At 40.3% G+C, this 15462-nt stretch overlaps 1 protein-coding gene across 2 annotated transcripts in view; it reads right to left on the reverse strand.

Annotated features, from left to right (window-relative positions):
- The window catches only part of OXCT1 (3-oxoacid CoA-transferase 1), a 121051-nt gene that overhangs the window by 14116 nt on the left and 91473 nt on the right, over positions 1-15462 (reverse strand). For both annotated transcript variants that reach the window (XM_032471534.1, XM_032471527.1), the window contains one exon: positions 11572-11661. In XM_032471534.1, the coding sequence (XP_032327425.1) occupies positions 11572-11661 (90 nt within the window). The remainder of the gene's footprint in view (positions 1-11571; positions 11662-15462) is intronic.

The following is a 15462-nucleotide window of genomic DNA, read 5'->3' on the forward strand; positions in this document are numbered from 1 at the left end:
AATTTTAGACATTACCCACTAACTTCTTATTGATGCATATGAAGACTTAACCCTCTCACAAATCCCCGTGCTCCACCGTCTTCAGTTCTCCCAACACAGCTATGTCACAATTTGTAGGTAATTCAATGGTCAGAATTTACACCATGATGACAAAATAACTATGTAAAACTGTTCATTGCTGGGCCAGGTAGTGTAGAAAACTACAATTATATTCACTTTCTTACATAGTTATTTGTTTTTCTGGGAATTTGGCTGAGTCTCAGTTTGCTTTGGTAAAATGTCTGAGCTGATCTATAGCCACACTTTTCAAAGTTTCCTTTAGCTACAGTACCCTTTCTCCAAACATAAAATAAAAGAGGGATTGGGCATGGAAAGCAGATTTTCACCCATTAACCCCTCCTCCCCCACTGAGTACAGAGGCAGCCTCTCAGGCACATCTAGGGAGCACAGCTGAAACATTAGTTCTGATGATCTGATCTTCAGATCATTTTCTGCTAATTATGATTAAGCTCCTTTCTAAGTATCCACCACCAGGAGCCTAAATTAATATTTCCCTTAAGGCTAATTTATCACACTCTAGATCTTCTATAAAAAATGGCAAAAAAAAATGCTTCCATTGTTTCATTTTTGGGTCGAAGAGCACCACACATGATGCCATGATCATCTTCAGCCACCTCAATGTTTCACCTACTGAAATACGCACCTGCTACCTGGTTTATATCTCTTTCAAAACTGCTGTCATACCAACTATATGATCAGATGCAAGGAGCTTCAAGTAACTGGGCTTAATTAAGATTTTACTCCTTGTGATAACCTGTCAACTCACCAATGTGCCAGCAATTAAAAGGATTTAGTATACTTTTACCCAGTGCATGGCACAAAAGATATTGGGTGTTTTTTAAATAAATGAATAGGAAGAAAGAGAGAAGTCTATTGGGAATCTTGGATGGATTTCAAAAGAAGACAAACTCTATTACTTAAATGTAGTCAAAACTAGTGCTAAATACATATAGAATGGATAAACATTACACATTTAATAACAAGTTACATGCTTCTGGATCTTACTGTGTAAGAAAATTTATAGCTATAGAAATAAAACTTCATTGCTACTTCATTTTTAATGATCTATTTTCATCCCGAGATTTCAAAGGACATTTGCACGTGTCACAGAAGCTTAATTAAAGAGCTGAAATTAATGATGAACACTCGAAACTCCTATAGTTGTCAGGACTCCTTACACTTAATAGAACTCACATAAGGCATGTCACCATGGATTCTGGGTCTGCCAGCAAACAAAGTGAACAACCTGTGAGCCTCTGAAGAACATTTTCTGTAGGGAGCTCTCACATTGTTCTCATTATTTGAGCAAGATCTACATCTGGTGTGAAAGCAGTCAGGTGGATTTCAGTGAACAATCAATTCCGGGTTAGGAGCCATCATGAATTTTAACTGACAGAATTCACTGAGCCCTACCGACAGAGACCTCTTCTAGACCATCTTCCATGTAAACAGTACAGCTTACTGCTTTGGAGCAGAGCAAAGCACCTCAGTTCAAAGTCTGATTCTAGCTGGCACGGTTCCTGTGCCTGTGTTTCTCCATCTGCTTTACCTCATAGGCCTTATTGCAAGGTTTCAATGAGATGCAAGTGTCCAGCACCTAGCAAGTGCTCATTAAGCTAGTCCTTGTTTAGACAACTTATATGTAATATTCCTACAATCTACAAGGGAATTCTTTAGCTCTTGAGTTCCCATATGAAGTTGGACAGAGAATTACACAGAAAGTGGCCCAATTCCTGAGACTCACAAAACTCAGGAAACCACAACACATATTTGGGGACAAACCATATAGGGCTGGCCTAGGAAGCTGGCACCAAGTTTATTCTTCCAGTGAGAACAATGTAGCTGGAGGACTCTATTCACACTGAGCTCCAAGACATAAGACAGCTCAAGGAAAGAGAGAAAATGAGATGCAGAAAGACTAAAGACTCTCACAATTTCAATATTCAACAATAGGTTAGCTGTGAAGCCAAAATGTGACTAACTCCCACTTCAGCGTTCTGATCTAACCATGCTGGGCTGAGCCTCACAATGTTGGATGGCAGCTGCACAGACGAATGATTCACAAAGCAGGAACAATTGCTGAGGTTTTAGCATTTAAAAATAAATCCTAAAAAAGAGATGCAGTGCAGTGTGGTAGCAAAGAACGCTATATTAGGGTCCAAAGACCTGCTTTCCATCTTAATTCTGCCATTTAATAGTCATTTGGTCCCTTAAATTCTTTGTGCCGCAGTCTTCTGTTGGATTGCTTTGTCTTCCTTACTTGATCACGGTAGGAATCCAATGAAATGTTCTGAAAAGTAAATGTTCTGCAGTAAAGTAGGAGGGGTTGAATCTGCGTGTGAATATGTAGGGTTAGTGGATCTTGTTCATCCTTATCATTCAGCTTCTTTCTTTCTTTCTCCACGAAGAAATGTCAGAAAAGGCAAGTGCAGCGTTAAAAACGCCCTGACTGGCCCCCAGGGCTCCTGGTTTTGACATTCCCACATTTGCTAACTTCATCGTAACCTTGGTGAATAGCTAACTCTCCTTCCACCACCTGCTTCTCCAGCTTTTCTCTTCCCCGCCCCTGCGTCACTTACAAGGCCTCCTGCAAAATCTAGGAATTCACCATTTGCTTTTTAAATGACTGAAGACCTTCATACTTTCTATTCCTTGCTTCGTGGTGATCTCTCTTTAATTATTCGGATATCTGTGTGAAATTCATTACTAAATTCTCCAGTAATAAACAACTCTGGTTAAATGATAACAAATCCCCTTATTATTACAGTAAGTTTCACATTATCACAACAAACTTCATCTCAAATAACAAGCTCTCTTTTTTACAAAACAACGATGTTTGCATTTGATGTCAGCATTTCTTTCACCCAAAGCAATGGAGCATCCATGTAAGACTTTGTTTTACATAAAACCCCATTTTATGCCCATCTTTTCTGTTAAGTGCTTCTTAAATGTGGCTGCAATATATTTCTTTTTTTCGGCATCTTCTTTGGGAAAGCGCTAGTGATCAAGCACAGAGAAGGCAAAGTTTAGAAGGGTTGCTCCTTAAGGGACCAAGACTTAAGGCTTTGTTCATGCCACCTGAAACACATACCACCACGTACCCTATCGCCTCACATTCTAATGGCAACACCCTCCCTATTCTTCGCGACTTGGCTCAGGGGTCATCTATCCTGAAGAAACCATCTCCAACTTCGCCCATACGGTGCCCCCACTCCAGGGTCTGAGGGACATCCCCAGTCTGGCACAGCTCTTAAGTGCTCCGGTGCTTCCTCTGCTCACCACACAGGTTAGAACTGTTGCCCCTCTCTTTACCCACCACTAGACTCTGAGCTCACGGCATGCTGGCACAATTTATCTTCACATCTGCAGCAATGAGTAGAGCACTAGGCAAACCATAGTGATCCATAAATGCTGTCTGAATATTATAATTCTGATCCAAGGAACGCCAGCAGCGCTGGGGCTGTAAAATACCATGCGACTGAGTGTCTATGAACCACTAGAGGCTGCTTTTTAGTCCAAAGAAATGGACTTGTACATTCCCAGCATCTCTGAGCTCACTGGGGAAAGTGCAGCTAGCAGAAGTGTGCATAGGGGCTTACAAAGCTTTGGGAAGACCGATAAAGGCATGACAAAGGGAGAAGCAGAGACACCTCGGGACTGCAGTATGAAACACACGAACGTGTAGGTAGAGAGCGAAAGCGAGTGAATTATGCTTACTCTCCCTCTGCTGCTCCCTCCTAAAAGCTGCAAGGTTTGCATTAACCTGCAGAAAAGAGGGGCTACAAAGGCTGAACCCAGCAAGGGAATGCTAGATACTTTGGTGGTGCAGTGAGACCAAGGACAGGTCTCTCTAGGGGCTTGCCAAAGTATTATGGAAGAAGCCGGAAGCCTCCTTCCTTCCATGCGCACACACAAACACACACCAGATACAAAATTTTGGAGAGTGCAGTTTTACAAAACCTGCGACTGTGAAAATCACTATGATGACTGATGTGGCACCTAGGAAAGAAAAATGGGATTTGCTGAATAAAGAAAATCAAGGTACACAGAATAAAAGGACAAGATGACGATGGTATTACTCACACTGAGTTTATCCTCGTGGGATATTTTTGGCCTTTACACAGCACCCACTTGGTAGGGATCCCAGCAAGCCATATAGGAAAAACTCAGCCAGCTCTGAAGCGGAGAACGGTTGCTATCACAAATGGTTTTGATGTGTGGATGTAATAACTGTTTGTGGTTACAGGCAAATTCTCAGGGGAAGACTAGCCAAATGAGACAATAGACCCAGCAAGTCATTTCCCTGAACATAGTCTTCAGGGCTTTGAGATCTTACAATAGAAGGCCATTTTTCTTCAGTGTAACACAAAACTCTCTACCATGGCCTTTTGTTTTCTGTCTAAAGATTGTATCCTATGGCCTGTAGCCTAAGGATGCTGAGCCCAGGACTGAGCAGGAATTACTTCCTCTTTCTATGCATGAATGGCTGTGGTCCCTCAGAAAGTTGCTCTTGGTGTTAGCTCTCAAGAACTGGATACTCAAGGTCACAGAATTTAAAGTCATTCACTTAATTAAATTTTATAAGACATTTTAAAGGGTTTTACTGGTTGTTGGACTGCTATTTTTTTCCATTATAATATTTTTTTGCAGGCATTTCCATCATTTAAGGACAAATAAAAAAGGCAAAACCATATAAGGATTTCTATTTTTAATGATGAATATTGTTTTTTTAAATGGTTTATTTTTATTTTTATTTTTTAAGTGGCAGCTTCTTTTTGTGTCTTTATTTGGGAGGGGGGAGGTAATTCGGCTTATTTATTTATTTAGTGGAGATACTGGGAATTGAACCCAGGACCTTGTGTATGCTAAACACGTGCTCTAACACTGAGCTATACCCTCCCCTGAGAATACTTTTTTTTTCCAAACAGTTCTAGCTACAAAATTGTATCATTAACAAATGAAAAAATATTGACCAGCTTCTATGAATAGAACCAAATTAAACCAGCTGAAACGATGTTGATTATGAATTATCCTGAAAAGGAATACTTTATTTATCTTGGGATACTTTTCAATGTTGCTGAAAATTGTCTCAGGAATGTTTCTCAGAAAGAATTTCCCAAAAAAATCTTTCATATTTGCTAGCTTTTGGTAACATGTTTGGTCCAAAATAGGATTAATAAATCGTATTTACATTTTTTTTGAAAGGAAGAGACACATTAGGTTTTTTAAAAAAATTTTTTTATTTATTTTTGTTTATTTTGGGGGGGAGGTAATTAGGCTTATTTCTTTTTATTTACTTTTTAATGGAGGTACTGGAGATTAAACCCAGGACCTCGTGCATGCTAGGCATGCACTCTACCACTGAGCTCTACCCTCCCCCCTCTCACTTACTTTTTATAACTCCTCTGCACAAAATGTAAAGACAAGGTAAAACAGCATTCAAGATTGCTATATGACATCTTTGCTATCAGACATGGATTGGACTTAATCAAAATATTATTCACAAAGATTTATTCTCAACTTCATAACGATATAATTATGATTCTTTTTATCCTTCAGAATCCAGACCTCCTACTGTTATAAAAATAAAATCTAAACCTGTTTTAGAAATAGAGTTCTCATTTATATTCTCAAAAATAGGTACCCAAGCTTTGCTTGTTTCCAATAAATGACAACTATGACTGAACTTCCTTGCTTTTGTGCCAGAGCACAAAGTTTATACCCTTAGGAACACATTTCCAGTACACAGTGCTGAGACCAAAACACTTTCCTTTACATTGTTAGTGGTGATGGTATTTGCCAGACCCAAAAGTTTGGTAACAGAAATGAAGGCCCAGAGGCAGGATACATAGATTTCCAGCTTGCTTTTGCTCTTAATTTTCGACTTGACTTTTATCAGAATATTTAACCTCTACGGTTAAATGAATTTGGTTTGTTTGTCTTTGGAAGGAAAACAGTAAGACCTACTCTCACAAGAGTATTGCAATGACAATATAGAGGTAGTAAATGTGTAACTGCTTAGAAAAAGTTAAAAGTACTCTGTATGTTGAAAATATCATTATTATTTGAAGACTGAATGAATTCAACAATTATTTATTGATTTCTAATGTGCATCGCATATGATTTTCTCTAGTTTTTAAGATAGATAGAGCTCCCACCCTGTGGAACTTATATTCTAGTGAAGAAATTGGGTGAAGAAGCATCAGAAGGGGGCGGACTTCTGTTCTGTTTAACAGAGTAGTCAGGGAAAGCTTCTCTGATATTCTGAGCTGAGATCTGAGGGAACTGAGGAAGTGAGCCATGCAGATACCTGAGGAAGAGCATTTGAGTCATAGAGAATAACAAATGCAAAGGCTCTGAGGCAGGAGGATGCTTGGAACGTTCCAAAAACTTACAGGAGCTCAGTGGGCAAGTGTGAGAATCCTAGCAGATGGAATCAGAGAAGTAGTGGGGTTGAAGTTGACAAATCAGGGAGGGCTTTAGAGACGATGTATAAGGACTTTGAACATGAATCTAAGTGAGATGGGAAGCCATGGAGGGTCCTTGAGCCCAGGAAAAAGGGATATAACATGATTCATATTTTTAAAATATCACTCTTTCCACTGTGTGGAGAAGAGAACGAGTGTGTGTGCGCGTGCGTATGTGTGGCTATGTGTGTTTCCACCCAACTCTTCTCCCTTTGCTCTCTGACAACAGGGACCTAATTGTAAATCCTTTAACATGCTCTGCTCTCCTACACCCTATTGCCTATTCCCTGGACCTGCAACACTCTGGTCCCTTCAAACTCTGCTCCATCCTTCAGATCCATGCAAATGCCACATCCCATGGGAAGCTCCCCAAGAGAGGAACTGGGTGCCCAACTCTGTGCAGTCTGTTTTGTACACTCTTCTATTTTAAGTACTGGTTTCTATGACTCTATCCCCAAGAGACCCTGAGCTGCTTAAAGGAAGAACCACGCCTTTCTATTTTTTAATGTCCTCAGGTCTGATCATAGTACCTGGCACCTAGTAAGCCCTCAATAAATATTCAGGGGGAGGGTATAGCTCAAGTGGTAGAGCACATGCTTATTAGCATGCACAAGGTCCTGGGTTCAACCCCCAGTACCTCCTCTAAAAATAAGTAAATAAACCTAATTACCTCCCTCCCCCAGCCAAATAGAAAAAAAAAAGTAGGAAGAGAATAAATATTTGATGCCTGCATAAACAAGTAAACTGACATACTCACATAAGATAATTCTACCAAATTTCAGGACAAAGTATCAAAGAATATTCATTTGGTCATTCATAATGTCTAGAGGATGGAAGGTGCTAAGCCAGCAGATTCATAAAAGTTTGGCTTATTTGTATGTGATTGTGTGGAGGTAGGAGTGAGCCACATAAAAAGGGAAAGGGAACAGAATGTGGAAACACCTAAGAACAGGAAACAACATGATGCATTTGTGGAGATCTTAGCAGAACTGAAGCCCTAGAAACAAGGATGAGGTCGGCTGCTGGGGAGCTGATGACAAAAGGCTGGTGGGTGAAATGAACTAAGTAATGTGGACCTCAGTCAGTCCAGCTTCAGTTTTAGACAGCCACCCTGGCAGTGGTGTGCCTGATTACCAGGAAGGAGGCTCATCTGACAGCAAGGGGGCTTTGGGATGCTGCAACAGTGATGCATGTGGATGTGACAAAGACCTAAACTGGCAGAGATGCACAAGGTGGAGCAGGTTGCAGGGGTACTGTGGACTCAGTATGTACGATGCCAGGTGTAGGGGTAGGGGCAGACATTCCATGGGTGCCTTTCCAGGTGGGGGCTGGGATCATCACTTCTCCAGCTGGGCTAAGCAGGTGGAAGAGGCTCTTTAGGGGAAATGGTGATGATTTCACTTGTATTTGTGTTGCAGGTAGAGTTTAGGAGTGGTCTAACAGGGAAGAAATGCAGTTCTAGAGCTCATTAGAGACTTCCAGTGTGGAAATAAGGATTAGGGAGCCATTGAGTGAAAAATACTAGTGGATGCCAAAAATTTAGATAGTGCCCAAGAAAGGTCAGAGGGTGGGAAGAGCAGAGGGTCCAAGAGTGGAGTTAGGAGGAGTCCTGGCAAGAACCGATAAAGAAGAGGATGGGGCATCTAGGGACCCCGGTTGGTGGGGCAGCTCCACAAGCCTCAGCAGATGGTTTACAACTTTGGGCCCAAGGCTGCTGCTGCAATTAACGGCTTTCTCAGAAGGCCAGAAAGGGGACAAAGGAAGTCCAGTGAAATCGGCTTTATCTTTAAGGACATGACCCAGAAATCAGACACACGGCAAATGCTCAAATCCCATCGACTCAAACTTGGTCACACGGGTGCATCTATGTGCTGGGGAGTCTGGGAAATGTAGTCAGTCACTGGGCTACCTTGTGTCCAGCTAAAACCTGGGAAGATTCTAATACAAAAGGGAAGAAGGTGAGATGGTACTAAGGGGCACAACTGGATTCTTAGACTGTTTTCTTTTAAATATTTCGCTGATATCTATTTCACCAAAGCAAGGAGAGCTTTGACCAGGGAAAATGAAAAAAGAGAAAGAGGTAATTCTGAAATCTGAAGCTTCCAGAAAAGGGCAGGTGTGGGCTGGGGGTGCAGAGGTAGCTTTGGCGAGGATGCAGCGTGGTATGGTATGATAAACACAGGCTGGTCCTAACTGAGGGAAACTCCTGGCTCTGCGACTTACCCGGACACGTTTCTCACCTGCCTACATCCCAGATGGTCCCTGAGAGGCTAACAGATGCAGTACATACAATGCCATGCCCAGGGCCTTACACCTAGTAAGGCCTCAAACTCCTATACCTTCCCTTCATTTCTCCCCACCTTTAGAAGACAAAAGAAGGACATGCCAAGAGAAGAAGTTTAAGAAACAAGGTGGCTCAACACCAAAGGTTTTGCCTGCTTTGCAATTTTACCTGGAAGCCTGATGCCTAAGCTTAAACGAGAATCGTGCTACAGAGCCACTTTGACACCAGTGCCTGCCATTCGCCTCCAGAAGCAGGTTGAGGCAAGGGAAATGTTCCAGTGGCTACTCTAGAGCAGCACGTGTAGGCAGCCCGGTTCCAAATACCAGACTGCTGCTGGCTGGTTGCAAAGACTTGCAAGGAAAGAGTTTCCTTTTTCTGATTAAAACAACAGTTTTAAAGGTCAGGTAATGCTGCATTTATAAGTAACCTGCCTCCATAGCCCTACAGATGGAGAAAAGGAGCAAAAAGAAAGCTGCACCTGAAGACCAGTTGACAGCTCCACCCAGTTACTGAAAAAAAAAAAAAAAATTAGCAGCACAAAAATAGAGGATTAAATTTCTTTTCTCATGTTTTAACCCTTCATTGCAAACCTCCCACTCCTGTGTCTTAGAAAACTCTAGGGATTCACCCCCTATAGTGCACTTGACTATAAGGCAGCAGAAGTTACCTGGCCCCCGGGAGTGAAACACGGTCTCCTCTCTATCTCCTTTCCAACCACTACCAGCCTTTAGGCAGAAAAAAAGATGCAGGAAAGAAGTGGTGGGGTCCCGTGATCCCTTGAGCTGGGCCAGTAACAATGAGCCCAGGTGGACAATAGACAGTAGCAACCATACATTCTGGGACCACAGGTAAAAAGTGAAGATGGCAAGAAAACACACTTCTGTTGGTTAGTTTTCAAGGCCAACTAACTATTAAGTGTGAACAAATCACTATCATTATTTTCATCACGAATATATTTTTTGTTAGTTTGTTCAAATGAAAGTATCTAGGGAAAACATTCAGCTTCAATTCTGGTCTAAAACTCAATGCCAATTTCCCCACTGAGAGAAGAAAAAGAAGAAATGCTAGAAAACATTTTCTTGCTTCCATGAAAAGCTTTAATAAGGGATTTCTAATCAGAAGTTTGAAGCACCATTTTTTCCTCTATCAGAAACTCCAGCTGAGGAGAAAGAAAGCACTTTGGGGAGAAAAGGAGAGAGAGAGAGAGAATTTGCTAAATACAGGCCCAATGTTTTGAAAACAAATGCACTAAAATAATCTGAAATGAGTCGGACTTCGGTGCCTATGCGTCAACATTAAAGTAACAACAAAAGGGAATTCAGAAAGAGTTTTCTCCAAATAGGCATTATGTTCCGGAAAAGATTTGGATTCGATTTGCATGCTTGGCATCCTTTTGCCTTGGAAATGAAGTATTTTGGATGCTCTTGAAAGGCATCTCTCAGAAGTCACCTGTGTTGGTTTCATTTCTATTGTTCCATATTTATGCTTCATTACTCACTTCTCACTGTTTACAAAGCAATTTATGATAATTTCATATTTATTACAGTTTTCGCAATGAAACTGTTTCATGGTACACATCCCTCTGTGACAGAACTCCCCATGGGGAGCAAGTCATGCAAATCTTACAGCTTCATGCTCTCCCACAAGGCTGCATCACTAAACACAAAAGGGCAAATGAACTACCACTCCCACTCAAAACAGCAGGTCTCAAGGTGAGAACAGGTAGCTTCTATTTCAAAACTAAGAATTATAAAGGAGAATGGACAAAGGGTATAGAGAGTGAAGAGGGTACCTGCCACCCAATATCAAGTTTGCAAATCACCAGAAGCCCAAGGATATAGGTCAGGAAGGCAATTAAGCTCAGCTGGTTCAAAGACAAGGCGCTGGAATAAGGAAGGAAATCATATTGATGGCTCTGTATTTAGAAGACTGGGCTGTGGAGTCAGAGATATGCAGGTCTAATCTCTGTTCCACTAGTTATGTGACCTGAGACAAGTTACTTAACTTCTCTGAAGCTCTGTTTCTGGAACCATAAAAAATACCCAAGTACAATGGGCTTGTACACACAAGCACACAGAGTGCTCAGGGTACTGCTTGTGCACAGGAAGCACAGTGAATGGAAGCCACCGTATCGTCATATCATCATATCGTCATCAACACCACCACTATCATCATCATCAAATGTAAGCTCCATGAGGTCTATGATTTTTGTCTAGGTTTGGTCATTGCCAAATCCGAGGCAGTGCCCAGCACATAACAGGCATTCAATAATTTGTTAAAATAAAAGTACATTATTTTTCAGAATAAGGACACTTGCTATCACCAAGTCCATCGTTTTCTACACCTTCTCAAAATGGCATCTCCACAGCCTTGATAAGTGGCCATACTTCCATTTGAAAATAACTGCTATTCAAAATCCATATTCTGTTGTGTTTTTCACTTTGCACAGAGACAGCAACCACTGTACTCACCTTGAAACCTGAATCAACACATCTGCCCTGACATCTTTTCACTGCTTTTGAAGACATTATAGCTTTTACTTTTAATGCACATGCAAGGCAATGATCAAAGATCGCCCTGATGTTTGCTTTGAAGTTAAACAACCATTTAGCTGAATGATAATGAATAACGGCCTTTATTTGTAACCTTTCTCTCTAAAATATAACTTGAATGATCCAGAGACAAAACTAAAAACCATGGTTGCATGGCCTGGTGTACAGGATTTCAGCACAGTGAGTTTCCAAAAGCAGCCCTCCTTACCTTGGCAGAATGCTCCATGGTGACCACCACTTTGGTTTTGGCACTGGACACCAGATCCATAGCACCACCCATTCCCTTCACCATCTTCCTCTGCAAAAACAGAAACAGAAAATAAAGTCATTCTCTATCTCTCATCTTTTTAGTATGTGGTGGACCAAAATCAACTTGCAAGAAGTTGCTGGAATAATTAATGAGAAAAACTCACTGACCTTTAGTGCTTAGCACTTGAGCTTCCTGACCTTAATATCCTGTTGTTCTATTATTCTATGGTTGAAGGATAAGTTTGGGATAAGTATTATTACAATGTCACATTTATTAAGTGTGGCTAACGTTACTTTGTCAATGATTTATTAGAATTAAGACAATCAGTGGATAAGAAAAAATCTTAAGAATCTTTCTAGAATTCTGGGCACAATTATTACAATCATTACAATAATATGAGGTTGAAATTTACATACCCCTGACATCTATTTCTCCCTTTTTAAACATGTAATTGGCACCACTGAGTCTTCAATCACAGACACTTTCTAAACCACTCTCTTGGATTTCCTGCAGATTAAAATGCCATTAGGTAATAAACTAAGGCATTAATGGTGTTTCCCTAGTAATGACTAATATGAAAGGTGCACGTGTCTTTCTATAACTTGGCATTTATCTTGCTTTTAGAAAAATAAACCAAAATAAAAAATGTATTTCTGTTAAGCAAAGACAGAAAATAGAAGCAGAGTTCAGGATCCTCTCAGCAATACCATTCTATTTTTGTTCATCTGTCCATCTCCTCATTCATTAAACATGGACCAACCAACTTCTATGTGCCATGCACTCTGAATAATTCCTTCTGTCTAGTCTGTCTCCTGGTTACAGAGTTTTGGAAAAAGCAAGTGTGTCCAGAGATGATGAAATAAATCCTTAGTCAAGTAGACTGAAGAGAAAGGTTTTTGACATTGAAAACTCCTGAAAATTTAATTTATTTTTTAATCCAAGTCTTCTCGATGATTTGACTGTAAAGTCTTACAGGGCTCTTAGCTCCTCTCCCATAATTTCATAAGGAGATTAGCAATGCACTCATATCTGGCTTTAAAACCCTGATTTCAGAAACATTTTAGAGGTCAGTGCAACACCGCACAAACATGAATTAGATGGGCAGTATGAAAGAAAGGAGCAAGTGGTCAGGATATACATCTTCATGGTTTGGAGCCTACCACTAAACGACATGGAAAGCAGCTGGCAATTGCTGGGGGGAAAGAGTTGGGGGAGAAGGGCAGCAAAAAGGAGTGGAAGGTACAAAATGAGTCTGTCTTTAGATATGAAGTTGGCACTGCAACAGAATATCCATGTGGAATAATTTTATAGTTCTATAAGCCATATATTCATCCTTAGTTTTCTGCAATTTTAATAAGTTAGGCACCTTGTCATAATATTTCTGTAGAGAAATATTTCTTAATACTGATAGTTTATGGTACAAAATATGGACAAGTTAGCGATGGAAGCAATGAATGTCTATCATAAACTCCAATACTAAGGAAGTTAGAGATTTTTAAAGCATCAAAAGACACTGAAGCTAGGCTATTTTAGAATGTCTCAACCTGCTGTGGTAAGAACATCCAGCCAGTCTCAGCTTCCACAGTGTCCTTGGGCAGACTAAGAATTTAAGTGCCAGAAGAATGAGGAAGCCAAAAAGAAAGAAAAAAAAAAGAAAGAAAGAAAGAGAGAAAGAGAGAAAGAGAGAAAGAGAGAAAGAGAGAAAGAAAGAAAGAAAGAAAGAAAGAAAGAAAGAAAGAAAGAAAGAAAGAAAGAAAGAAAGAAAGAAGGAAGGAAGGAAGAAACCAAGCAAGCCTGTTAAAAATTCCTTGAATTAAAAAAAAAAAATCCTTGAATTAGCATATACCAAAGGCAAATTTTGTCCCATGTGTCACAATGATTACAGGCAAAAGCTGACAACAGCCTCTAACAGGAAGCTTGTCCATTTTAGGTGAATCTGATTGACACATTTTAAATCATCATCAGTTATTTAAGAAATATTTACAGGGCACCAGCTGGGTACAAAACACTGCACTGGCAGGAGTATAAAGAGCTATAAAACATTTTGGAAGAACCGACTCTTTGTTTCTGTTAAAATGAACTTTATCCCTGGACTCAGTGAAAATGAACAGCCTTCATCACTCAAAGAGATTCAAGTGGTTTAATGTCTTGTCCTCAAAGCACATGCTACACATTTCAAAGCACTATTTTGATAGTTAAATATTTGTTCCCAAGAGTGAAAAATACACAAGATTAGAGATCTAATTCTGTTAACCCCCTGTGTGACATTAGCAAAACACCAAATGTCTCTTAATTTAGGCTCTTTATCCATAAACCAGGAATAAGAATATTTGCCCTGTCATAAAGCTGTTGTGAAGAGAATGGATGAGATAGTTTATAAACAGTGTGGAGTGAATAAAGTTTATAAATTTATTGACTTATGTTTTCAGTCAATTCAGTTTACTGGCTGTCTAACATGAGCCTGGTATTGTACTGGGTACTGGAATTAGAGATTATCAAGACAGGCTTCTTTTCCACATAAACTTTTCCACATAAAGCATCCATGAGTAACTAGAGACTTGAACCAAACTTCCTCCCTCTAAAAGCAGCATTCCCCACCCCTCCCTCATCCCCGAGGTAGAGCTAAGTGTTGTTTCCCTGTGTCCTTGCACTATTCGGTAAGTAATTCTATCACAGTGTTTTTCAACTTTTTCCTTTTCTTTTTTGCATCGTTGTCTTTCTTTTTCTTTTTCTTTTCACTATAGCTGCTTGGATGAATGAGTGTACAAATGCTTTCAACTAACATAGGTGTGTTCCAGCTCCAGCAGAACACTGAGGATGCAACGGCTAGCTGTGTCTGGGGAGGCAGGAATGAGAGGAAGAGGCTCTGGGGATTTCACAGAGGAAGAGTTTCACAAAGGAAGTCTGCCAGATAGGAAAGAAAGCAGCAGTATCTCCTAATAAAAAGCATTCCTAGCAGGTTAACAGGAAAATCTTCCAATATTTGGTTTTTGTCTTTTAAAGTAAGTTCATTGTATTAGACAAAGAAAATAAAATATTTCCTTCCATTTCAATCCCCAAGTGATGTCTGAAACATAATTACTAAGGGAAGGCAATTTATTCTATCTATATCAGTAGAAATAAACAGGGCTATAGAAGACATACTCTCTGAAGCAAGTGGAAAATTCATCCTTTCCACTCAGCTTAGCAGGCATTCTGATGGGTCCCAACTACTGGCATTTCCCAGTTCTTTGCTGTAGTTACGGTAGCCATGTGCCTGAGTTCTAGACAATGGAAGAGAGGAAGGTGATACCTGTGGTTCTCAAGTTCTGGCCCATAAAAATGCCTCACGTGTAATTCTTCATTCTCCTTTGCCTTCTGCAATCTGGACACTAACATCCAAGGTGATCTCACAGATTCCCGCAGCCTGGTCCCTAAAAGGACCAGACTGTGGCAGAGCCTACTAACTCAGAAACGTACTGCACCGTTCAATACGAAGGAAAAACATACAGGGTGCTAAATCACTGAAATTGAGGGGGCTTATTTGTTACAGCAGCTAGTGTGACAAATACAATGATATGGTGCCCCATTGAGTTCAAAGGAAGGGACAGAATTCTGTACAGAATTAGAACTGTTACAGATATGCAATGGGAGGGGGGGCTGAGCAGGCCTTTTAAGGAAATATTATACTACCGTTCCTTGAAGGAGGTGACTATGTCAGATATTGTGCTAGGCACTGTAATTTACCTCTCTATCCAAATGTCCAATACATGCTTGACATTTTATAGAAATGAGATACAGATCTCATCTCCATCTTCATCTCCCTGCCCCAAATCCAAAGTCTTATTCAACATACAAAACAAAAAGCTG

The sequence above is a fragment of the Camelus ferus genome, chromosome 3 (genome assembly GCF_009834535.1).
Source record: "Camelus ferus isolate YT-003-E chromosome 3, BCGSAC_Cfer_1.0, whole genome shotgun sequence".
NCBI classification, from domain to species: Eukaryota; Metazoa; Chordata; class Mammalia; order Artiodactyla; family Camelidae; genus Camelus; species Camelus ferus.